Here is a 24,922-nt window from a genome sequence, read left to right as displayed (position 1 = left end):
CCGCCCTCTATGGGTCATAAACAAACTAATTTTATGCTCTCTCGCTCTGTGTCGCCAACTCCTGCTGTTCTGACAAAGAGACACAAACAGCAGTGGTGTGTGTGTGTGTGTGTGTGTACTTTCGAGTTTGAAGACAAGTGAGCGGAGAAAGGATAGTAAAATGCGTAAGGGGAAGTTTCCGTTATGTCGTAAACGATTCCATTCATACCAGTATGGGAGTCCACTTGCTTTCCTCGGCGTTTATGGCCACACGTTTGTCTCCGTTATGTGTCGAGCTCCAAGAAATGTTTTTTTTTTCTCTCGAATTATATTACAAAGATGAGGTATGGGGTGACAAGACTATATTCACTGCATGTCGACACCTGGACTGGCGAATTAGGAGACGACAAAGATACGCGTGAGCTTCCTTGGATAGCGAGGGCGGAGTCACGTGGGGTCCTTCTATGACTCAACGGTGAATGGTCGTGACAACGTTTCACGGATGTGGTTATAATGAAGTTCGTCATGGTGCGCAAGCTGAGAAACGGGAATGATGGTGCGAAGGGAATTGAAATGTAAACTGGGTTTCGGGTTGTACAGGGTCCGTCAGACTTAACTGTAACGCGCTACCGCGTAGGACTGCGCAGACGCTATGCGCCGCGTAGCGTTAGCCATAGCGGATCTCCTGTTGACAGATCACCGCATGACAGATCTCATGACTACACACAACGTTTTACGGTTCGATAGATGCAGTACTAACACAGCGGCATGAGAGTATCAGACTTCTGCGTTATACCAACGGCGCGTTAGAATAGCGTCCACAGCAAAGTGAACGTTCCTGCAGCTTATGCAGTTTTAGTTTCCAAACAGCTTTGTACTAGCTGATACACTGTATATAGGGAACCCTCTGTCCCAACAATATTGGCCATTAGGCAGTGGTATTATTATTGCGGTATTATATGGTATTATGATTATTAGTGGTATTCGCGCACTCTCTGCAAGCCGGCGTTCATGTGGCATTGTGCAACGCCACGCTGCAGTACTGTAACTGCTCTACGAAAGAACCGCTTTAAATGCATCGTCTATAAAAGAACCATAATTTCTTACCTTTAAGTCTACTAATCAGTCTCTTATCACACACTTCCATCACCAGACCTCACTTGACGCATTCGCTACAGCGGGCAACCATGCACACATTTCAAGCAACCAAGAGCGCAAATTGCGTCACGAATTGCATCCGTCCACCACTTGGGGGCGGACAAGTCGCTACTTCTGTCATCTCGTCATTGCAAAACGGCAGCCCTCTTGTCATCCTCTCAGCGGACGAAATCCACTTCGCCTTTGTGGGCCAATCGGAATCTTTTGTTCCTCGACAACACGAAGGCAAAAATAAAGCTACCAAGCGAGGGGAAAAATGCTATTGTGTCTCAAAATCGGTAAATTGCTTCTGAGCTTTGCATTTTTTTTTTTCTTCTTCTTCCTCGCTGGAGCTAAGGTTGAATGATTTGTTCAAGAGAGAAGGCCTCCGCGATGGAAGCTGAGCAAATGGAGGAATCTAATGATACAGTTTCCTTTCTCTGTGGAGGTTTTATCAACTTTTAAACGAGCTTTTTGTTTCGGTTAAACGGTTGCGCAGTTTTGTCAACGTGAGCATCTTTTCTTTCGGCAAGCGCGTCGGGCGCTCCGGTGGGCGTTCCAGTAAGGTGGGTAAACGATTGGGTGCGAAAAAAAGATAGGACGATGCGTAAGAAAGCGTTACGCGGAAAACGACGTCCAGCGAAACAAAGGCAGTTTGGTAAGTACATTGTTCGACAGCGAATGGCCCCGTGAACAATATGAGTGTCGTTATACGGGATGCGTAAGCTTTTGTTTAAAAGACAGTCGGTAATCGGCGGTAGCCGCAGCTGAACGCCCTAGTATTCCACCGAGGGGGCATTGTACAGTCTGCTATGGATGGTTCTAAATATGTGGGGTATCCGTGTCGTAAATATACGCGGATGTTTCACTCAACTAAAAATGTACGGAACGATGTCTTATGGCGTGCATGTCACACACACTGTATACCGTATTTTCCGGTGTACAAGGCGCACCCCTAAAAACCGGCCGAATTTGAAAAATGTTCGGTGTATAACGCGCATCGCAATGGTGCTACAAGCTTCTGTACTGCCACCCAGTACATACACAATAAACCAAAGCGGTGCATAATATGCACATGCTATATTTGAAACGCATTTAGTCAAATATGTTAAAACTCGATGCAACAGCGTCGCTGTCATAGTATACTTCAGTGTCCTTTCTGCTTGGCGTTTTGCGTCCCTTCTCAATCAGGCCATTCTTCTGAAATGAATTCAAGATTATTGACTGCTGAATAGCATCCTTAAGCAGCATCATTAACCTTTTATGAAGCTCAGTGCCATTTCGCCGGTTTTGTCAACTGACCCTCAGAGATATGGGAGAAAGCCACAGCACACCCTGGAAGTGGCTAGAATTTGTACGTCACCGACCTGAAAAGGAACCCTGCACGAAAATATTTCCGTGTATAACGCGCACCGTTAGATAACGCGCAGGACCTCTTGAGAGCACTTTTTTTATTGTATAACGTGCGCGTTATACACTGGAAAATACGGTACTCTGAGACAACGTAAGAGCTGCAGTATATCTTCGCCAGCGGATAATGTAGTCCGTAGAGAAGATGGAGGACGCAGGTATAGACAAGGAAACCGATTCACATGTTTCGTTAAGGCTAATATTGTACGTGTTTGCATTAAAAGCGTACAAATATGGTCTATGTACGCTTCGACGAATATTTTCGTAACCTGACCAGTGTACGAGCAGCGGTTTTAAGCACGCGGGCGCACTACGTTTTGACTCGGAGACGTCCTTAGATTTGTGGGCGGAGTTGACCTGAATAAGTTGATTTGTCCTGCAGTAGATATAGTGTCAAGTCCAAAGCTAAAATATTATGTCGCAAGGGAGCCTTGATCACAAAACAGACAAAATGAAATGCGATAGACACTTTGCGGAGTATGTTGTAAGACCGTCATACTTACATGACAACATTATCCAAAACCATGAGACGTGCACGTGAGGCGGAAGCCTCTGGCGAATTAATGTAAGTTTGTGAGTTATATTGTGGAAAATTAGAATTGTTATCAGGCTTACATTCGAGGTCCACTATTAGGACTATACCACTGCGCGTCTCCGATGTTTGCTAAACAGACACACTTTCGTTCTTCCATGCCGTTTCTACCGTACCCTATCGTTACCGTTCATAGTGTACGGTGCCAGCGCACACTGCGTATCCAACGAGAAAACTAATACAAGTTTCCGTACTTTCCGTTACGTGCTTTATACAATTTCACTACAAAACTTTACAAAAGATGTGCAAGTAAAAAAGACATGTAAAGAGTGAATACAAGAACCATTGGCCACAAAAGTGGCGAGTGGGAAACCAGCACATTAAAAACTGTATCAAAACGTATGCAGACATTGTACTATTCGCAAAACTGGAAAAAACTATGAAGACGATGTAGACGGATTAGGCGTCTCCATCGATTGGTACAATCCGGAGAAGACACGACCGATGTCGATTATATTGTATCCGTTCCGAGCCAAGAACTTCATCACAACTTGTTGTAGATGCCGGCATATTCGCTCGTACTCGGGACACGTCGCTAGCTGGGACTCTGAAAGAAAGAAATATAAGGAACAGATGAAGACACATATACGTAGCATCAGTGGTCGGTGCGTTACTTCAACAAAAGTAATGAAGTTACAGCCAGAGCGCGACCGCGTTACGTTTTCTTTTTTTTTCTAGAAATGCATCGATATTCCAAACAAGGCACACCATCCAGGTGAAAACGCAAAACAAATGAGAAAAATTCACGGAGGGGGAGGGGGGAATATGTTTATTGGAAAAAAAAAAACGAGGAAAGGTTAGTCAGGCAGAGACCGACTTGCTATTCCTTTCACAAAAAGAAAACGAAAAAAAGAAAGAAAACGAAAAAGGAAGTAAGGAAAACAAAAAGAAAGAAGGAAAACGAAAAGAAAGCAAGAAAACGAAAAGAAACCAAGAAAACGAAAAAAAGAGAGAAAAGAAACACGCACATACACACAGACAGATATACAAACACAAAATTCACGGGAACGGAAAGCTGTCTGTGGCTCTTGCGTTTCATGCAAACAAGCATGATCTTGTTGTCTCTACATCTTGTTGCACATTTTATCGCATTCAGTGAGGCATGCACGCAGCATTAGCAGAATAATCGGCAACATAAGCAGCTGCTCCGCAGAACTGGCAGGAGAACTGTCTGGGGCTGGTTGTAGCTGTAACTATAGTACAAACAGCTACAACTAGCCACAGCCTGCTAATCTTCGGAAAAAGTGTACAGCTTGCGACATACTTGTCTGGAATCAACAGCTTGCGGCTTATACTGTCTGAAATTTACAGGTATATTGCAAGAATGCTTCTTCCGTCTAATAGACACGTACGGCATGCTGTACCCAGTACGTGTTTTCGGTAGTTGAAATAAACAATCTTGCAACGCATCGAGATTCCAGGCCAGGTAAACCGCAAGCTGTGCATTCCAGACAAGTATGTCGCAAGCTGCACTTTACTTTAAGGTAAAAGTATGCTGCTGATTATTCTACCAACGCCTGACTGAATGAGACATAAGTGCAAGAACACGCAGGTCATGTCTGTTTCCTTGAAACATAATCTGCATCTTCTTGCACTTCTGTCCCGTTCAGTTAGGCATGTATGCTGCAGTAGTAGCATGATCAGCAGCATATAAGTTGCTTTCCAGAAGATAAGCATGCTGTAGCTGGTTGTAGCGGTTGCTACACAGCTACACCAAGCCCCTCTTCCTACTTCCTACACGAAAAGGGTGGTATTCAATTGGAGAAAGAAATTTACTAATTGGCGTCGTGCACTGGTATAGACGCTATTTAAAAAAGACTGGTCAATACATGGCGCATGCGTATAATATCAAAGCCGAGGAGGAGGTTGGTCTGTGTCATACAATCTTCCGTCGCGGGTTTTAACACTCACAAAATGCGATACCGCCGACTGGCATGCTGTCATTGCACTACTGATTCTACGAAGCACGAGCAGAGAATCGTTCCCCTTTGGCTGTGTCCCCATCACGTAAGGATCGTCCATATAATCAGTGAGGTCGATGCTACTGCTGCCATACTTTGATGGATATGAAGCCCACCAAAGTCCGTACCTAAACGCCATACAAACCGTGTAATTTTCTTTGCTGACAAAACAGCTTCCAGAGACAGAGAGAGAGAGAGGCGAGCCAATCGACTGCATGGGAAGCTGCCTGGGAGTCATCGAATCATTTCGGTTGAATAACGGAGGACATGGAAGAGCAAAGCGGTATACAAAGGATCAAATAAACGACCGTCTTTAAGTCCACAGATGACATTGTGCCCGATTGGACAGTGCGAGGGGAAAGGATGAGATACACTTGGCAACCCACCATTCCGCGGGACTGATTCTGTGGGAAAGTTGGGAGTTATTGTTGTGCCAGTGATGTAAAAATGCGTTTTTAAGTGTGACTTATATCATGCTTCGTATAGACTTGCATTTGAAGACGAGGCACTGGAGAGGCATACGGGGTCACGGATGAGGTGGACGCGTCAAATAAGGCCTGTGTTTCCATAAAGGAGATAGCCATAGATTTAAAGGGGCACCAAAAGTGTTCAAAAAATTCTCCTCGTGGATGAAAAACGCTGTTACCTTCAGAGCAATACAAAAGGAACGTGATTCATCGGTTGCGTCGTTCGTGACTTATGAGCGAAGCAAACCGCAACTTACGATTTCCCCACTCCCTCTAAAGAAGCTCGACAATGCGGAGCGGGTTCCGATTGGTCTCCTGACGCGCTCTGTCCAATCATCGTGGAGGATCGTTTGAGGAGACCAATCAGAAACCTCTCCGCAGCGTCGCGCTTCCTGCGAAGGGGAGAGAGAGAAAGTGCGTAAGAGATACATAGGTAGACAGATAGATAGATAGACAGACAGACAGATAGAGATAGAGCATACATTGCAGTCTCCTTCGCTCATAAATCGGCAAGGACGCAACCGGTGAATTCCGTTCCTTTTGTATTGTTCTCAAGGTAACGGCATGCTTAGTTTCAGGAGAAATTTAGAGTAGGGTAGTCATATTAAAACACGAAGAAAAGAAAGATAACAGAGAGCTTGCTGGAACCTCAGCGGCGATCCCGCGAAAATAGAGCAGAGACAACATCATACCCGATTTAATAGAGTCTTTGAAAATTGGGTGTTGTTGCTTTTTATAGGCCCGCTGCCACAGTCTCGAATATACATTGTCGAAAAAATTCCAATGTATATCCCCTTTTCCAGATTTCCAAATTAACGGACATTCCGTTAATTTATCACGAAAGCTGGATCTTCTAATGGCGACGAACTGGCGTGCAAACATTTTCCCTACGCGACAATTCTTGCACTGGGATGCCAGTGTACCAAGATGTCCGTGCACAGAAACGTCCGTACCGATATGTCCATGCACCGAAATGTCCGTGTACCGAAACGTCCGAAGAAAAAGAAAACGGGCAATGAGATTTCCTATAGACAACGTGATTACACGATTTTTTTCGCCCGAAATTATTTGTTTATATATACAGAATAGTGCAGGCCCTCAAGAGCTCCATCTGCTGTGCTGACAGACATATCCACAAAGGGCAGCTCTTGCGGCACTATACACATACCCCGGTAACATTATTATACATACAATGAGGGTTTAACCTTTTCGGGTTAAATGTCTTTCCCGGATTCGGGGGGGGGGGGGGGGAATCGGGTGCTATACTTTGAAATCTGAAATTCGGGATGAAATCGGGTGGTATTGATACAATCCTGTGTTATCGGGTTACTCTTTTTCTTTCTGTCCAGCAATAAGCGGCCCGTAAGAGGTGCACATATTGGTGAAACATGCATTCTTCACGATTTATGGTCATAAAAAGTACATGATGTAACATTAAATGTGGTTCGCGTAGTTTATTGCTGTACAGTCAAATATTTTTCATCAGATGCGTGCACAGACTGCTACTAAATCGATACACGATACAACGTAATACGCGGTTAAACTTAGAGGAGAAACCGCGTTTAACCCGAATTGGTCAAAAACTGATTCGGGAGGGAACAATCGGGCGGAACCGGGTTTAACACGAAAAAGTCAACCCTATACATTGCACGCTGTTAACATGCTAGCATTATGGGAAGTGACCGACAGGAAACAACGAAGGCTCTTGATAGATGCCTGTTCCACTCATCAATCGTTTTCAGAAGATAAGAATATTGCTACTTATTCGTGCGTCCAAATAAAAGGGGGCAAACGCATGAGTGTTGATATGTCTAGTTGGGTCGGAGTTATTATTTTAAGATGATGAATGGGGAGTTTCATCGCCAGAGGGGATACTCCGTTGCTGGTGGTGATGTGGGGAATGAAATAATGACCCCATTCACAACGGGAAGGGGTAGAAATGTAGTGCATGCGCTGGTTTTCCCTAAAACCGAAACTACACATTTCAAAATTCTTGTTTTTACGGCAGAAAACACGTTGTTCAACGCCCGACCACGTCATGCACGTTTAAGCACGTGCTTACAGAACTACAGAAGATATGCCGGCATGTCTATAAGGGGTTTCACATGGCGCTTGACCCAGTGTAGAAAGATTCCACGTATAGAGAAAGGTCACGATGCGAGTCCTCGCCCAGGCACGAAATCTAATAAGGTAGAGTGGCACGCGAGAAAGCTAAAAAAAAAACGAAAAGAAGCTGGAACCCAAACTTCTATTTGCGCCGGCACACTCAATTACATCGCATAAATACACTTCCGAAAGAGGGTATACAAATATACCCAACGTGTACAGCAGAAAGAGACCTGCAACGTTGGTGCACAGTTAACCCCGGAGCGCTACCGAAAATTAAGCTCGGCTTCTATACGAGGACCACCACGACCAGCTAATACGACGAAGTTGAAAGAGGGTTTTTTTTTTTTTAACGAGATTCCTTCTACACGGGTAATACCTGTAGGCGCTTTCAATGAGATTCATTAACGAGCTGCGCAGTAAGAGCAGCATTAATTACCGCGTAAATTGCCCGCAAAACAGGTATGTAGAGAGAGAGAGAGAGAGGGAGAGGGAGAGGGAGAGCCCTCGCCCCGAGGCTATTCTGGTACATTAATTGGATTATATATATATATATATATATATATACTATATAGTATTACCGTGAGCCGTTTCTCCTATGTATACGATGCAGCTAGTTCAGAACGGTTTGGCAACGCTCGGACGTCGCCAATTACCTGTCGTGGCCAATTTACGCGGAAAGGTCACGCGTAAATGATAAAACGACGACAGATCTTGCCTCCGAGGGAGGTGAATGTGTGCAAGCGTATACGAAATACATGCACCGGGCGATGTCTACGTAATAGCTTCTGCATTCTTGTTGAAACGCGGTGTTTCGTACATCGCCTAGTTGGTAGTAGTTAATTAAAATGTCACGAGAGAAACAAGACGAAAGAGAAATATATAACGTCATACGGCGATATAGTTTAGCAGGGTCGATGAGTCATTACACAGTATTTTTTTTCTGCAAAAGAGGTGTTTTTGTGAATACTTATCCTTTATTATTCCGCAGGCCCAACTGAAAGACATAATACCAGTTTTGAAAAAATAAAATTAAAATAAAGGTGTTTGTAAAACACCCGTCTGGAACGGCGTTTTATATGGAATACCGCTCTCCAGAAAAGGTCTTTTCTGTACATGCCATTTGAAATGGTGTTTTATGCACCACTTAGAAGGGTGTCTTACAAAATACCCTCCTGCAAGGCGTGAAACTTACACTACAAAGAAGAGAGAACCATAGGACACCTCAAAGGTGTACTATACGAATTTACGTACTACTGACAGCCGAAACGTGCAAACGAATTTACTGTACCTTCGCGTGAAACAGAACAAAAGATGCAGGTACAGTATGGTACATTGGGGTGGGTGAACGATGTAGTTCAGGGTATGTTTGTCTCTCTGCATACGAAGGGGAACTGTGCTTATACACGAGTTTGCAATCGTATGAAGAAAAAATAAGGAAGAAAACACCGAAACATGGTGGCGACAAGCCACATCCCAGACACGGATGGTAAGACTATGGTGAGCTAGAAGACTAGCTCACCATAGTAAGACTACGGTGAGCTCATTCAAGCTCACCATAGTAAGACATGGCTAACATGCCTATACCGTGCAGCAAGATGGCGGATTGGATACCGGAAATCAGATCCCTTCTATATACAGAGAGGCCCTCAACGCAGAAACTTTCAGAAAATGTTGGGGACTCTGGCGGACTCCAGAGGGGCTATACCAGTGCTGCTCACCAGTGGACACAACCCACAAGTTACAGACTCACACACGGAGAGCTCCCCAAACAGCAATTCATCTCGTAGAGCGCTTACGAAAGTCCCAAAAAAGGAAACATCGTCTACTCCGGTGGTTTCCTACACATAAAGGTCTTATATCTAGCAGGAGGGTATGGTGTAAGCATAGGTACGACCCGCGCAGCCAATTAACCTCTACGGAGAAATGCAGCCCGTATAGAAAGATATATATCACCGCTTCCGCCATTCCAATGAAAGGCCTGGGTGAGGTTCATTATCAGGGAGATTCGAGAAGCAATTTAAGGATCGAATCATAGCCCGTAGTGGCCCCGGCCAAAGAGCTCGCCACACCCAGCGCCACCTATTAAAGGAACCAAGCCCTATACACATACATTGGGGAAACAGGTCCGACCCACTCCATAATCGAATGAACTTAAGCCGGCAAATTAGCTGTAATGCAATTTCTTGGGGAATGTACTCGGTGTATGCGGTTACCCAGCCTCGGGTATATATATTGCGATTGCTAGGAACGGTATGTTACATTGATGTGGCACGTCACGGGTGGACGCTGACTTGACGATTTCCAGCTCTGTACTTCAGCTTCGCAAAACAAAAAAGTCGCGGGAAAATAACTTTTTGACAATTCGTCGGCGTTTTGTTTGTTAGAATTCACCAATTATTCACCTCAGAGGATTGCTGATAATAGACCTCTCCCTGTTTGAAACAAATGACGTCACACTGTTCGACAGCGCCACCAATTTGGTAGACTTGAACTACGATCGAAAGCTAGAGGCGAACAAGGTCGCCCCCGAAAGCCACAGTCTTGAGGAGAGTACCAGAGTTCGACGTAACTCGTTACTGTAACTAAGTTCCTTTTTTTTTTTTGGTAACTTGTAACTTAACTCGGTACAATTGCGCCATGGTAACTTTCAGAGAAACTCGTTCCTTTTTCAGGTAACTTTGCCAAAGTAACTTGAATTAAGTTCCAAGTTACTTTTAACTCGCTTTTCACTCACGTCCACATATTTTCTTGCTTTCTCTCCGGTTCCTTCATGGCTTTTTTGCCATGAAACGTGATATTCAATCAATTACAGTATTTTGTTCAGGAAGTAAGAACCGCTGCCATTGAAATGAAGCTGAACCATTGTGCGCCCACAGGGAGTAAGATGCAAAGCGTTCGAATAGACCTCTACCAGAGAAACGTCATCATGACATTGGTAGACAGACTGAAACCGAAACAAATCGGAAGGAGAGGGCTGGGTTCCACGAACGGGTACTTGTTCGCTGCCTCCCATTAAAAGAAAAGCAGGACCGAGGGTCGCGTCCCTTTAAGGGACCACATCGTAATCCTCTCAAGACCGTGGCTTTCGGACGCGACCTTGTTCACCTCTAGCTCCAAGCGTAGTTCAATTCTACCAAATTTGTGGCGCTGTCGAACACTATGACGTCATTTGTTTACAAACAGGGAGAACACTATTGTTGGACATAACCGAAAACGATCTAAGCATGTTGCACTCCTCCGCAGGCAACTCAAGGTCTATCTCAACTGCTCACGCGCGCTGCACCTGCGTAATGCTATTTTGTGTCCGAAGTAACTTGGAAGTAACTCGTTCTTTTTTTTTAAGTAACTGCGAGCTACATTTCAGGCTGAAGAACTTCGTTATTAACTTATATTTTGCACACGGTAACTTAACTTGTAACGAGTTCTTTTTGACGGGTAACTTCTCAATCTATAGAGATTACGATGTTCCTTGAAAGGGACGCGGCTTTCGGTCCTACTTTTCATTCAATAGGAGGCAGCGAACAAGGGCCCATTCGTGGGACCCCAGCCCTCCCCTTCCGATTTGTTTCGGTTTCAGTCTGTCTACCAACGTCATAAGGACGTTTCTCGGGTAGAGGTCTATTTAACGTCCCTCGCGGAAGACGTCGTGTCTAAGCAACTTGTTCTCTGCCATCAAGTTGCTGGCGCAAGGCCTCGGCGGGGTTCGATCACGCAGCCTTGGGATCAGGTGAGCGCATATACGCTACCTGTCAGAGCTACCAACGCTACCAACCGTGAGACGCTTGCACATTCATGATCTGGTGTGCTGCTAGGATGGTAGCATGGCTTTCTTTTCTCAAGAGAACAATTTTATCATGTGTTCATATGGGGGGCACCAAGATTCTGAAACCTTATCGGACCATGCTTACTTGGCCTATATAAAAAACAAAGATCTCCCACAATCAATTCCCAAATACACTTTTCGACCTGGTTCAAAAGTGATACAATCGCAGCGTGGTCAATGACGTGTCTGGACTCAAAGATGCGTCTGCGTGCTTTGCGTGGGTGGTCCCGGATAACTCATCTGTTAGACGCTAGAGGTCGGCTCAGATTATACCCCGTGGCGTTGGGGAGTTATATTTCGAGGGAAATTTTAGGGTATCCACAACAAAGCAAGTAGTTGGGAGAACCAAAGCGTCTACTGTGCTAACCAGGCGGGTCCTGCCTCGTTCGGACGCCAGAGTCACGTGCACGGTGGTCACGTGCATGAGAAGAACTGCAAGAGGCGGCATAAAAAAAAAAAGAATGATATTAGGTCATAGAAAGAGCATATTTTTTGTTTTATTTACGCGTGTCCAGTAAAGTATACGACTCATCGTGATAAGTAGTAGTGTTGATAGCTATTTGATAGTGTAAATAGTTCAATAATTTTCCTCAAACAAGTATACGACTCAATAACCTATTATTAGAGGATTCCGAGAATGGCAGGGAAGAATATGGCAGACGTCGGTACTGGAATACAAGCTTGTATCCCCAAAATCACCTGGCTGCGGCGCGTCCCGACCGTACGGAAAATAAACGCGGAGGCAGATGGGTAAGCAATGTGTGTACATCGTATACACTGGTAAAGTTTTCGTCCACGTCAGTGCCTCCCTAAATACTCTATAACGAACACGCATATAGATATAAAGTAACTCCAAAGTAACTTCATGAAATGTGTCGACTGATATTCGTGCCACCTTCAGGCGCCAAGCCACCATGAAGTTTCGATGTCATTCGTACACAAGTGTCTTTTCAATCATTCAAGTTGTTAGGAATTTTCGCCAAATATACCAAAAGACGCAAGCCGCCGTCAAAGGAGGCGCGATTGTTTTGTGAGTTAGCAAACACGTTACATTATACCGTTGCATTTCCAAGAAGGAGGTTCATCACAAAGTCGCCTGGGACGTGCTCAGGTTAGAGATCCCAAAGTGGAAGACTAGCAAAGTATGAAACACCTTGTGAGCACTGCTGCAGAGATCCCAATAAGGCAAAAAAAAAAATGAGCTTCCTTTTTCACCTGTTTTTTTTTTGCTTAAAGGGCTCCTCGTCGCCAGCCCTGTCGCGGCTCGGTAGTTGTCGTTTCACGGCCAGACGAGCGTGAAACGATACGCTGATGCAGGTGAGCTGTAACAACGTTACCGCCATCGGTAGCCGACTTAACGATCACTCCTCGCTGAAGAAGCACGCGCACCAAGACATTAGCAGTGCTAAAAGCTCTTCGTACATCCTTGACGCACGACTATTATTTGTTTTACGCGAAGTCGTCCACTACCTTCTTTCTTTTTTTTTTTTTTTTCGTCCAGTTTCCTGTGCTGGACAGTGAGGCGTCCAGAGGTTCCAGGTCGTAATGATCAGACACGGTCAAACAGCTCCGGCTAAGTCCGTAAAGTTGAAATGACGGAAGGATATTACGAACGTCGCGGACCTGAACCGTGCCTGATGGTTTGCTCTGAAGAAAGATTGCTCCGTTTGACCATGTCAGGTTATGACGCGATTTGCGCTACGAAACTGTGCGTAAGAAAGGACTTGCCGAGAACACGACGGGCGTAACTAAGGACAAATCGTGCGTAATCAAAATATATTTTAAGAAGTTTTTTTTTCTAGAGTTTTCCAGAAGAAAATGAGTTTTGGCATCGTAAGAACTTCATAATTAGAGCTGAGCGCGGGTATACCCGCGGGTACCCGCACTCCATGGCAAACTAAGTCATCCCTCTCTGTCACCCGCGAGCTCAGCAGTGCCGTATGTCGTTGGCCGTATGGCCGTCCATGTGCCAGACTGCACCAGCCAAGTGCTGGCGTGCGAGTTCGATTATTAATGCAGACATATATGGCTCTCTGTTGAATTGCAGTTTTATTGGCACGCGATTGAAGACATCCGAGACACGTAGCCAACACTCAGAATTTCCATTGTTTTAAAATAGAAACAGCGGTAAAGTGGACGAGGAACACTTCCCCCTGCGAGTCCCAATGCGGGTATACAGACAGCGCTGCGGGTGCAGGTGCCGGTCGCCCAGATTAAATTCTTGCGGGTGCGGGTCACACACGCGCGGGTACTGTGCGGGTGCGGGTCCAAGTTTGCTTACCCGCACTCACCTCTATTCATATTAACACTTTGCAAAGCAAAGGTACAATCTGGATCAGAGGCCTGGAACCATAAACTGTTGTGTCATGATTTCGCTTGATATCATGATATCAGCATATGATACGTGCCCGGCTCTTCTTGACGGCATCAACGTTAATTAGAACAGAATGTACGCATTTGGACGTTGACGCAACAGGCTCACGGTGAACGATGGCACAGCGACCGTTGTAACAACTGCTACGGGGGCCCGCCCTGGCCGACGAAAAAATGAGGATGACTTGTGCGGCGACGTGACTGTCACGTGGTCTACGAGCATGCTCAGGTGAGGAGGTGGTCGTGTTACGGACGGACGAGACGCAACGAGACAAATTCTGCGGAATCGGAATCGCAAGCGCATTTTGGTGTCTATGGAGGAACTCGTCTTGCATGTTATGAAGGTTGCCTTTGGCATATGAACCCGTACACGCTATCATTCCCCGGCTCGCTGACATGCACGGTACTGCGTTATGACGTGCTGGCCAGCGTACCTCGGCAATACACTAATCTGCAATATGGCGAATGAGTTCATGAGTGAACAAACGGAGAGCTCAGCAGGGACTGAGTGAGCAGGAGCCATAAGTGCCGACCTCTGGTGACCAGATGGGCGGAAAGCTGACGAGTAAATACCGAAATGTTCCCAATACCGTGCAAAAAAAAAAAAAAAACAAGGAGGGATACACAAGTGTAGGAAGTTGGGGTAGTTGGTATCGTGACATATTGCTGAATGCAGCAATAAACAACACAGGGAAGACACGAAGTTGACAAGGAGCAGCCGTGGCGTCAGCTTCGTGTCTTCCCTGTGTTGTTTATTGCTGCAATCAACAATATGATAAGGAGGGACACAACAAGACGTATGTGACCCGAACAGTCATCACCGAACGGCAATCCAAACATTGTGCTACAGCAAAGCAACGCTATTTTCGATGCCACATGTTCTTGCACGACATCTCAATGACCCTTCGGAATATAGGCAGCACACGGGGAAGCCTTTTATTAAAGTTGACTAGGAAATCCATCTCCAGACACTTGACAGTTGGACAACTTAATAGTCCATCCACTTGAAAACAACCTTCCACCCTTCACCGCACCTAGCCGACAATTTTCATTCGACCACCAACCAGGATTATTTAAAGGCGAACTACATGTATATGCTCCACTCGAAGATCCTTGCTGCCTGCCACAAAGAAAGACACAAATGTGTCCGCAATTTAAGGTCTCCTCCGCAATCATTCAGCCCTATACTTGTAACGATACCACTGCACATAAACACCGGTAGCTACGACCACATTCATGCGTATAAGCGACAACCGATATAAATCTTCGCGGACGAAACCTGGAGGTTATCATTAGATTTCTGCATTGGCGCCTCTGTCACGCCGTATGAACCGCCCAGGAAGTTTGAAAAGAACGGGCGTATGTAATTTTCGCCGCCTGGACCTGCGACGAGACCGAACGATCCTTTTTTTTTTCGCCCGGCCGGGACCGGACCGTAGGCTCGACTGTGGTAGGTGGTCCGTAATTAACGAGCGCTGGTCTGGAACGAGGTGCGTTCCGTGTGGGCGGAGATTTCAATTTGAAGGTTACCCCAAGGGTGGGCCACAGAGGGCAAGTAGGTTGCTAACAGTAATTGGGCTTCGTTGCATGGTAATGACAAAAGTTATTAAGGCGCGTTGCATGCGTTTCCGTGATTCTGAAAGGGATTATAGCGAATTGTAGTGGAGTGGAGTGGATCGGAAAGCGTTCGGTGAGTCTGAAGACGCGACTGAGTGAAAGCCGCAAGTTCTTTGACGTGCCTGACGTCACGCTCTTCAGCGTGGATCTAACAGAGTTTGCTATCGTTTGTCGTATCGTTTCCGCTGCGCGCCTCCGATCAGTTAAAGAGCGTTGGTAGACCATCACCGTGCAGTTATCGTACATACCGGAACCAATGGTACCGTGCATGATTCATCTTATCCGTTGATTGAGTACGGTAGATACGGTACTCCGGAAGTTGCGTCATCAACGATCTACTAATACTCTCTTGTATAACCCGCTACGGGAAGTGTTCGTGATACAGGTCCCGAAAACGTAATAGGCCAATCGCCCTACTACTCTGAAGTGGACGGCATCACGTTTCTGGTCCTTGAGTCGACAGCTTCCTTTACCGTTCCTTCCGTTTCGCTTTCGTTACGTGCCTCCGGGCTACTAAAACCCGTACTCGATAAATGACGATACCAAAAAAATTGTTTGAATGTAGCTCTTAGCCTCCGTCCCGTTGAATGTCACATGCTTCTGTCTTTGCATGCACCTCATGCCGCCACGTGACAGGCACATATCGCTCGGTATGCACGTGTCAACAGAGGTATCTTCACCGGTGCAAATTACGTACTAGAAGCAGGCGATAGAAGATGCGTTCGTGCCATAAAATGAAAGCAGTTGCAACGCCACCCAGACTAAACACGACCTGGGGCCTGATGCTGAACTGAAAATACCGTTCGGTATCGTTATTATTCAAAGTTGTCGCGTTCCAAACGTCACGTGAAAACTGTTTCGGTAGGCTGGAATTTCGAAGAAACGGCACGACTGGTCATCGCGTGAGAGCTCATGACGAATCACAGCGAAGGCAAGCACTTATCGCGCGGTACCGAAGAACGAAAAGTTGAGCATCGAGCCTCTGATCGGCGATCGACGTAACGTTATCCGTAGGAGTCCCGCCAATCGCAGTCGTGCATTACGCGACCGTAGCCATGCAGACCAGCCGCATGGGCAGCCAATGGGAGCCACTAGCGTTCTGCGATTGAAGTCGTCTGCCGCGATTGGCGGATGCGGACGACACCGCTGCTCATTGTCGTGAATGCAAGAGGATATGGACACGGACAAAAGAAAGAACAGACTGATGGACGTGCATCCTCCACCCATGTTTGAACATAACCAACACGCTCTGCATGTGATCTCCCGGAATTAGGGCCAACAAAAATATTTTTTTCTAGATATGCAAGTCACTCCATATGTGGTGACCATCATATATCAATGCAAACACACTTAAACTCACTTAAAGGGACGGTCCCATCCCTTTCAGTCGCTTTCGGAACTAGAGTGTCATTTTATCTCTCCTGGAGCACTGACTACGGTACCGAAAATCCTACGCGAAACAGTGGCTTAGTTTGACTGTTATTCGACGGAACACATGACAAGAGCAAACGCCGGATGTTGAGAGCATCCTGGAATTCCCTCTCTGGAAAAACGAGAAAACGTCACTCCCTAAGGACCAATGAGAGCGCGACATTGAGAAAAGGAATGCCGCGTCCGTCTGATAGAGTTACGGGGAGTCTGCTGGACGGCGCCTTTCCTCCTCTGAGCGCCGCCCCTCACTCCTCCGCTTAGGAAGTGACGTCACGTCGCCGGAGCTTCTGCGGAAGCTGCGCTGATCTTTAAAGTTCGTTTATTTAATATCTAAGCACTTTTCTGACGCAAAAAATAGCCAGGTCGATTGTAGGCCCATGACTAACATAGTGGTATTACCTTCATAGATAGGTTTCCGGATGCAACATTCACTTTAAGCTTCATAACACAGACAAGTGCAGATAAACATATATGTAAGAGCCTCACGTACGACAGCATCATTACCCCTGATACTGCTCTTGTGGTGAAACCACCAGTTGTCAGAAACCACAATGCATTAAAAAAAACTATTTAAAAAAAACTTACTTCTTTCGGCATCTGGAAGTGTGGCAACACCCCTTTCGAAGCTGAACAATTTCTTGAAGTACATCAGCTGCTGGTACATCTTGAAATCTCCGAACTATGTGTAAAGAAAAGTGATGTATGACACATGTATCAGTCTGAGATCATAATAGAATTTAGAAGCCATCAAGGTGGTCGTCAACTACCTCCAGCCGAAGTACAGCCCTCTCACAGGCAGCACAAAGTGGGGAAGCTTGGTAAAACTTCATTGGGACGCGACGTGTCCTGTGACCACAAGTAGTGTCCTCGCACACCAGCCAGCCCTGTCAAGTATTGAGTAGCTTCAGTACACCCGTAACCCGTCACAGTTACTGTGGACACACACCATATAGTATTTTTTTATTGTTGATCGTATAAATAATGTCAGCTGGTTGCACAATGCTGCAAGGTAGTTCTGTAGTGGTATTTTGCATTCCGGGCATTCAGCAAGGACGAATTGTGTGCTTCCACTCTGCAAGAAATGTGGAGCAATGTTAAAACGTTGTATCTCATGAGAGGTTATTCAACATCTCAGGTATTCAGAAGTACTCAAGTTTGAAGCATAAGGCAGTTGAAGTAAGTTGTGTGGCTTGCATTCAGGTGAATCTAGTGATAGCCCAAGTGATATAGGTACAGCCCAATCCCGTTAATTCGAACTCGAAGGGGGGACAGAGGATTTGTTCGAATAAAACGGAGTTTGAACAAATGGGAGTCACTCTGAATGAGGGTGCCTGGGCCGCAGGTACGAACATTGAGGTTGTTCCTCATTGCTGTACACCGTAGCTATGCCAGTGCTAAACGAAACGTTTGTGCAAGTGGGTCCAGCTGCATCGGAGACGCGTCATGGCTTGCTAGGCCTTCAAGCACGTTCGCGGTCACGCGATGCCGGAAATATAAGAGGCTCATTCATATTCCAAAATATATTTATTAACAGACAAGCATCAAAACATCTCAGGGCTGAAAACATTCGCGTTTGCATCCGTTTCTTCAGCAGCGACACGAACAACATCGTGTGCGACGTTGAGCACAACCCCGCAACGCGAATCCCGCGGACCCGATCCCAGAAAATATTAGCAGTCACCCACGGGTTTTTGTTGGCCGTGTGGTCAACAAGAATGGTTTTGGCCACCTTCAAACACCGTGGCTTACTTGCTTTGCGGGCTATGTAAACATCGTTCCGTGCCAGTTGTGTTTGCGCACATGATTACGGAGGTTCGTTTGTTTTTCCCCTCTTTCCCTCTGCACGAGTATCGCCTTAAAAGTAACGGTAATAATGAGCTCAACAGCTTAATAAATGAGCTTAACACTTAGTAAAAGTGTCTCCAACATCCACACGCCAGCAGCGCGCCTGTCGGCCCGCTGCCGGGTGCTGTCGGACCGTAGCGTAGCCGGGCGTGGCCGGCCAGTCGTTGAATTACCGCGCGTTTTCCCCCATTCAAATATACACGACTTTGGCGGGACCCGAGCTCAAGTTCGAATTATCCGGAAGTTCGAATTAACGGGATTGCATCGTAGTTGCCTTGCTCATAGTACGTGCAATCCCGTTAATTCGAACCCGAAGGGGACCGAAGATTTGTTCGAATGAAGCGGAGTTCGAACTAAAGGACGCCGCTCCGAATGAGGGCTTGATGCGTTGGTAGCGCATGCTATACATCGGAGACGCGTCATGGTTCGCTAGGCCTTGCCGCACGTGTGTGGTCACGCGATGGCAGAAATAGAAGAGACTGTTTCTTTCCAGAAAATTTATTTACAGACAAGCACCAAAACAGCTCAGGACAGAAAATAATCGTATACGCGCTTGCGTTCGTTTCCTTAGCCGCGACTCTATAAACGTTGTTCGCGATGTTAAGCACAACCCAATCGCCAACCCAATTCGAGAAAATATCAAATTGATCAAATATCAAATATCAAGTCTTGATCTTCTTAAAATCGCGAGTATTACTTGTTTTGCCAACGGCGAGTGAGCGGCATCGTTCCTTACTCCTCTTTCGTCTGGCAGGAATATCGCTTTTTCGAGACATGGACTACTAAGTAATACTAAGTAAACTTAGCATTTAATAAGTAAATGTATCCCTGACACACCAGCAGAGCGCCCGCCGACGCGTAGTCCTTGCAAATTGTTCGAATAAACCGGTGGGTACGTTCATACGTTCGAATTTTCGGGCGTTTCCCTCAGTTGAAATACAAAATGGCTTTGCCAAGACCTGGGCGTCAGTTCGAATTATCCGAAAGTTCGAATTAAGAGATTTCGAATTAACGGAATTGCACATACTTTTGCTTGCACTATGTTTTCCATATATTTGACTGTGATAAAGGAGATGAAGCAAACAAGCGCAAAGTACACAAACAATGACCACATGCTTGATAAGTCACTTCCTTATTTGGCAAGTCATGTAGCCTCCCTTCTATTGTCCTCCTCTCATGCACGGAAACTCACTGCATTAGAGTATACGTACCATTTTTTGAAACAGTTCTTCCACAGTAACCATACCCGAACAGCCTTCTGCAGGGCAATGGAATGTTATCCTTTCGCACTGGTTGTAATGGTCCAAGGTTACGGAGCCCACTTCGCTCATTCTATAAGACACGTCGTCGTCGTCTTGTTGCCGCGTGTACTGCCGATAATGGGAAGCATCAAGACCTAACAAGCAAAGTGTACACTGCAGTTGGCACTCTGAACAATTCATAAAGCAACAGAGACTAAACAACATCTGCAATAAATTAACATGAGGCCCCAACTGCGCATGGCAATGCTGAGGCATATACCTAGCAGCTCAGCTATCATGGCAGCATCCATGCCCTCAATAGGGCTGCAGATCCGAGACACAACCGGATGGATCTGTTGTGCCAAGTAGTACTGCTTATCTGAAATAAACACAAGAGAAGTTGCTGTTGGCAACCATTGCTGTTGGGAACCATGCACTTGCTACAACCAAGACAGCACGAGGAAGTCAAAAGTACAGCGGAAGGTGGCTTGACGGATGCAGATGCAGATTATACTTATCCTGACTTTGCTTTTTACTGCAGTTTACACTTATTTGTTTTGTGTGAGACATCAATTCAAAGGCTGTGCCATGCACTGCTTGGTACCGATGTGTGTTGAGAGACATCATTTCAGAGGCTGTGCCATGCACTGCCTGGTACCGATGCATGTTGAGAGACATCATTTCAAAGGCTGTGCCATGCACTACCGATGAGTTTACACTTATTTATTTTGAGTGGGACATCAATTCAAAGGCTGTGCCATGCACTGCTTGGTACCGATGTGTGTTGAGAGACATCAATTTAAAGGCTGTGCCATGCACTGCTTGACATCGATGCCTGTTGAAACTACTCACTTTTTGCATGCACCCAGTTTGTATACAGGTGAGGTTCAAGGTCAAACTGAACTTTTATTGCAAAAAAAAGGAAAGAGAGAGTTTGTAGGATTGGTAGAAAAAAAATCGAGTTTTCTTTTGGATACTTCTTCTTAGGATCAGTGCACTTTTCCTGTCTTTGGAAAAGACTCAGTATCCCAGCTACGTGGAAATAATTTGTTCCGCAGCCCACTTCACACTCATTGCATAAATCACAGGCGGTGCACCACAAAAAAAAAAAAAAAAAAAGAAGAGAAAAACACTTTTTACAGCGTTGTTTTTATCTGCCCCCTTAATTCCTTATTATATGAGAAGAGCAGAGGTGAACTGGCTGACTGAGGCAAGCAAACTGTGGGGCAGACGACACAAACCTAGAAGAAAACACGGCCATACCTATTTTCAGAGTTTGGTTGGTTTTGAGTTCTTCTAGGTGATACGCCCGTTGTACAGCCGGTAACGTGCTCCCATCCTGTCAAATTGCAAACAAATCATTCAAACATACTCCCTGAATGCAAGCCTCTATGCCATGCTGTAAGTGATCCCCGAGCCATGCGTACAAAACCCTCAACCTACCAGCTAGGTTTTCGTAGCAGACAAATGGGGGCACACTTACCTCACAGATAACGTACGTCACAGTGTCCCCATGTCTGAGCTTCTTTCCACCTTTCGAATTTAAGCGGAGTGCTACTTGTACGTGGCTTAAATTTTTCTTGTCAGGATAGTCTTCTGGGTTCTTGGTTAGTTGCTGAAAGCAGGGAATATTCCTTCTTTAGGGTGGACTACAGTATCAGTACAGCAAAACATGGTAACAGCAGACTCAATGCAGTCAAAACTGCATTCTGTATACTACTTAGGGCCTGCCTCTTTTGGGTTAGTATGTTTTTCAGAAACATTGGGGGGTAAATATCGGGTTACTTTGCTTCAATCACTCGGGTGTAATCGGGTTCAACTGAACCTGATTCAACCCAATTCTGGTTGAATCCAGTGTAAATCTGCAGTTTACTCGTCAGAATACATGTGACACACTAGTAGACACAAGTATCATTTGGTCTATTCATCTAAGAGGCAGCAGGGTCTCTGTTTTGACAGGTCGTATGAGCATATTTATGCATTTACAGTACAACACAGTTTCCAAAGTTCTGTGTTAGATGTGATGACTTCGGATGCTCCTGGTCCAGCACTTTTAGGGTAAATACTATCGAGTTAGACCCTGTTTTTGCCCTTTGAATCGGGGATAAATATCAGGTGTAATCAGGTGTAACCCTAAAAGTCATGCCCTATGTATATACTGTATAAAAATGCAGTTTTGACTGCATTGAGCTTTCTGTCACCATGTTTTGTTGCATGCAGTATATTAGCATGATGGTGACAAAAGATACATCCAAGATCGCAACTAAAACTAACATAGCATTGCAGTACTTTTTGCAAAAAGGTTGTTTCATGGGTGTTCAAACTTTTATGATCATCACTGGAGCATCAGTTTTTCACAAAACAGAAAATTTACAATGTGATCTGACAAGTCAGACATATTCATGTTCAGTATGATCAATACCAATACCTTTGTGACTGCATAGTCAGCAATGGGCACCTCGTCGCTTTTCACTTTGCGGGTAAGCTCCACCAGATACGATGTAATATTCTCAAGGATGTCATCGCGAGATTTGTCGGAAAGGATTTCATCTATCACGTATCTGTAGTACAAAACGGGAGATTTATTTTCATTTACCAGTGTACTAGAGTAAATGCCGTGCATAGCGGTTGGTACTTACTCCCCAGACTTTTTTGAGAGCTCAGACCAGTCACGGCGCACAATGTCCAGACCTTTAAGCTGTTTCACAGTTGAGATTACATTTTTGGGTGAAACAGAGATCATGAGAGCAGCATATTTTTTCTTCTTCAACAAAAGCATTGACTTGTAAATGCCATCGATGTCGATTTCCAACTGCTTGTAGTACCTGTTGATCTCGGCTTTCACCTGCAATTGACGAAGAGGCACCGCTACTGAGCTTTGGAGAAGCGCTTCAAACATTTTAAGTTTGCTACTGATATGAAACCCGTCGTGTATAGTGGCCTATCCAAATGAATATTTTACAAGAGTGAACTTTTGTTCAGCACTTGCCTTGTTTCCAAGCTTTGTGACCTGTGCTAAATCTCTGCAATTTGTATTAATCATGATGGAATCTGTGTCTCCATAGATAACATCTAGCCCCATCTGTTGATATGAAAATAAAATGATTGTAGTAACCAAGTGTCAGTTCTATTCTCTTTCCAAGTAATAGTAAAAGGCATACATTTTCCACCACATCCTTCGTTTGCATGAGGATCTGAAACCAGCAACAAAGAAATGATCTTCACACTAAGAGACTAGCAATGTGTTAGAAGCATTGTAGAGCAAAAAAATGCTCACCTCTCTACCTCTGCTTGTGATTAGAGCTGCCAGTGGTCTTGCATAGAAACGGGAGTTGACAAACCCAAGACAGCCGTACATGCTGTTCGCTGTCAATTTCAAAGCTTTCTGCCTGATGTCATACTGAGGAAGATTGCTGATACTTATTTTTCCATCTCTGACAACCTGACAACTGATAAAGGTCTTATCTCTTACCTGCATGTGCAGATCTGGAGTGACGTCAGATGCCTTCATGAGGGACTTCACCTGCCTCCGGCTTTCGACAAGTTTACGAATTTCTGATGGCAGTACACCTTGCTCCGAAGTGGAACTTGGCAGGTCTGGGACATAGTCATCATCCTGTAGGAAAAAAACAAAAACAAAAAAGAAACATGCGTAAGTATTGAGGTACATAAATTCCAACTAACCTACATACCCTACTACCATCAGGTTTACACAGGCTGACCGTAGTGAAGCAAATGTTGTACTCTTGAATGATTGAAGGGTACAGACTGTTGAAGTCCATCAGCAGGATGTATGTGTCATAGAAACCTAGTAACATAAGCGGAGTAACACCTTGTCAAGCAAGGCCCGCATCACAGCGATAGGTGTACCTTTCTTTGGCTCAAGCACGAGTCCTCCGCTATAAGAGGGTCCTTTCTTTTTTCCTTTTGTTGCAGAAGCCTGGAGCTCATCGTCTTCTTCTCTCACATTCTATATTTACACACGAAGCAATGAACTGAAGCACAACTTCCACTGAGCAGCTATAAGTGCATAGCAAAAGTGCCATTCCTAATTAAACTACGCAGGAAAAAAGCCATTCTGAGCACTGAAGCCATATGTACCTTGGCTGCTTGTTTCTTAAATGTCTTGTCAGGACATATGTAGTTGCGATTACTGAAGGCGTGTAGCAGGAGATACTCATTCCTCTGTGACCGGCCTCCAAGCAGCGTTTTCGACTGCAAAAAATAGAAAAATGGCACCCACTTGCATTACGCTTAGCGCACCCCCACCCGATTGTTAATCCGTTAATTGTTGGTAGGCCCCAGTGAGGTGGCATAATGGTATAAGTAAAAAGGCTGGTGAAAGCTGCTCGTACCATGAGGTTCCCTGCAATGTTGGTAATCTGCAGAGCCAAAGGAAGGACGTTGAGGTCGCTCATGAGGCGCAAGATGTAGTCAGCATCCAACATGGTCATGTTCACAAGCCGTAGCAACTGAGTGGAGGTGCTGGAAAAAGAAATATCTTAGTTGCGATCACCATAATATGCTACAGAGCATTCGTTTTACAACTTACGTACCTGTACATGCCCTTGATTTCATCGGAGCTCAATTCTACTCTGGTTAGGCTTAGGAGGGTCTTCACCAGTTCCGTCAATTCATAGCTCTTGCTCTGAATCAGCTCTTTCGCTGACACTTTTATGTCACAAACGAGACGTCCTGGTGTCAGGTGCTTGTCAACTTTACCCTGGGTATACAAATTTGTAAGTGTCTGTTTTTTTTTTACTTGGCAGCGCTTCAGTAACATTTGTTCAAAGTAATGATAATGATAATATATCATCTTACACTGGCAAGCACATTCCGTTTTAACCTCCCAATACGGGACCAATTGGGAATCTTGTTTGCAGTCATACGATGCATGAGCACATCCAGGTCGAAGTTCTGTATATCGTGACCCTGCA

The 24,922-nt window shown here is 45.3% G+C and overlaps 1 protein-coding gene across 1 annotated transcript in view; it reads right to left on the bottom strand.

Annotated features, from left to right (window-relative positions):
- Positions 1-3,309: 3,309 nt before the first annotated feature.
- The window catches only part of LOC135366773 (DNA polymerase alpha catalytic subunit-like), a 29,168-nt gene continuing 7,555 nt past the window's right edge, over positions 3,310-24,922 (bottom strand). Inside the window, exons 17-36 of the mRNA XM_064599676.1 lie at positions 24,807-24,917; positions 24,542-24,708; positions 24,341-24,470; positions 24,087-24,200; positions 23,856-23,955; positions 23,678-23,793; positions 23,458-23,601; positions 23,263-23,385; positions 23,147-23,179; positions 22,975-23,067; positions 22,625-22,830; positions 22,414-22,546; positions 21,469-21,600; positions 21,249-21,324; positions 20,266-20,364; positions 19,956-20,140; positions 17,846-17,971; positions 17,667-17,783; positions 17,485-17,578; positions 3,310-3,665 (exon numbers count right to left, since the gene is read on the bottom strand). Of these exons, the coding sequence (XP_064455746.1) occupies positions 3,496-3,665; positions 17,485-17,578; positions 17,667-17,783; positions 17,846-17,971; positions 19,956-20,140; positions 20,266-20,364; positions 21,249-21,324; positions 21,469-21,600; positions 22,414-22,546; positions 22,625-22,830; positions 22,975-23,067; positions 23,147-23,179; positions 23,263-23,385; positions 23,458-23,601; positions 23,678-23,793; positions 23,856-23,955; positions 24,087-24,200; positions 24,341-24,470; positions 24,542-24,708; positions 24,807-24,917 (2,469 nt within the window). The 3' untranslated portion in view covers positions 3,310-3,495. The remainder of the gene's footprint in view (positions 3,666-17,484; positions 17,579-17,666; positions 17,784-17,845; positions 17,972-19,955; positions 20,141-20,265; positions 20,365-21,248; positions 21,325-21,468; positions 21,601-22,413; positions 22,547-22,624; positions 22,831-22,974; positions 23,068-23,146; positions 23,180-23,262; positions 23,386-23,457; positions 23,602-23,677; positions 23,794-23,855; positions 23,956-24,086; positions 24,201-24,340; positions 24,471-24,541; positions 24,709-24,806; positions 24,918-24,922) is intronic.

The sequence above is a fragment of the Ornithodoros turicata genome, chromosome 8 (genome assembly GCF_037126465.1).
Source record: "Ornithodoros turicata isolate Travis chromosome 8, ASM3712646v1, whole genome shotgun sequence".
Lineage (NCBI taxonomy): Eukaryota > Metazoa > Arthropoda > Arachnida > Ixodida > Argasidae > Ornithodoros > Ornithodoros turicata.
This window is presented reverse-complemented; position numbering and strand designations above follow the sequence as displayed.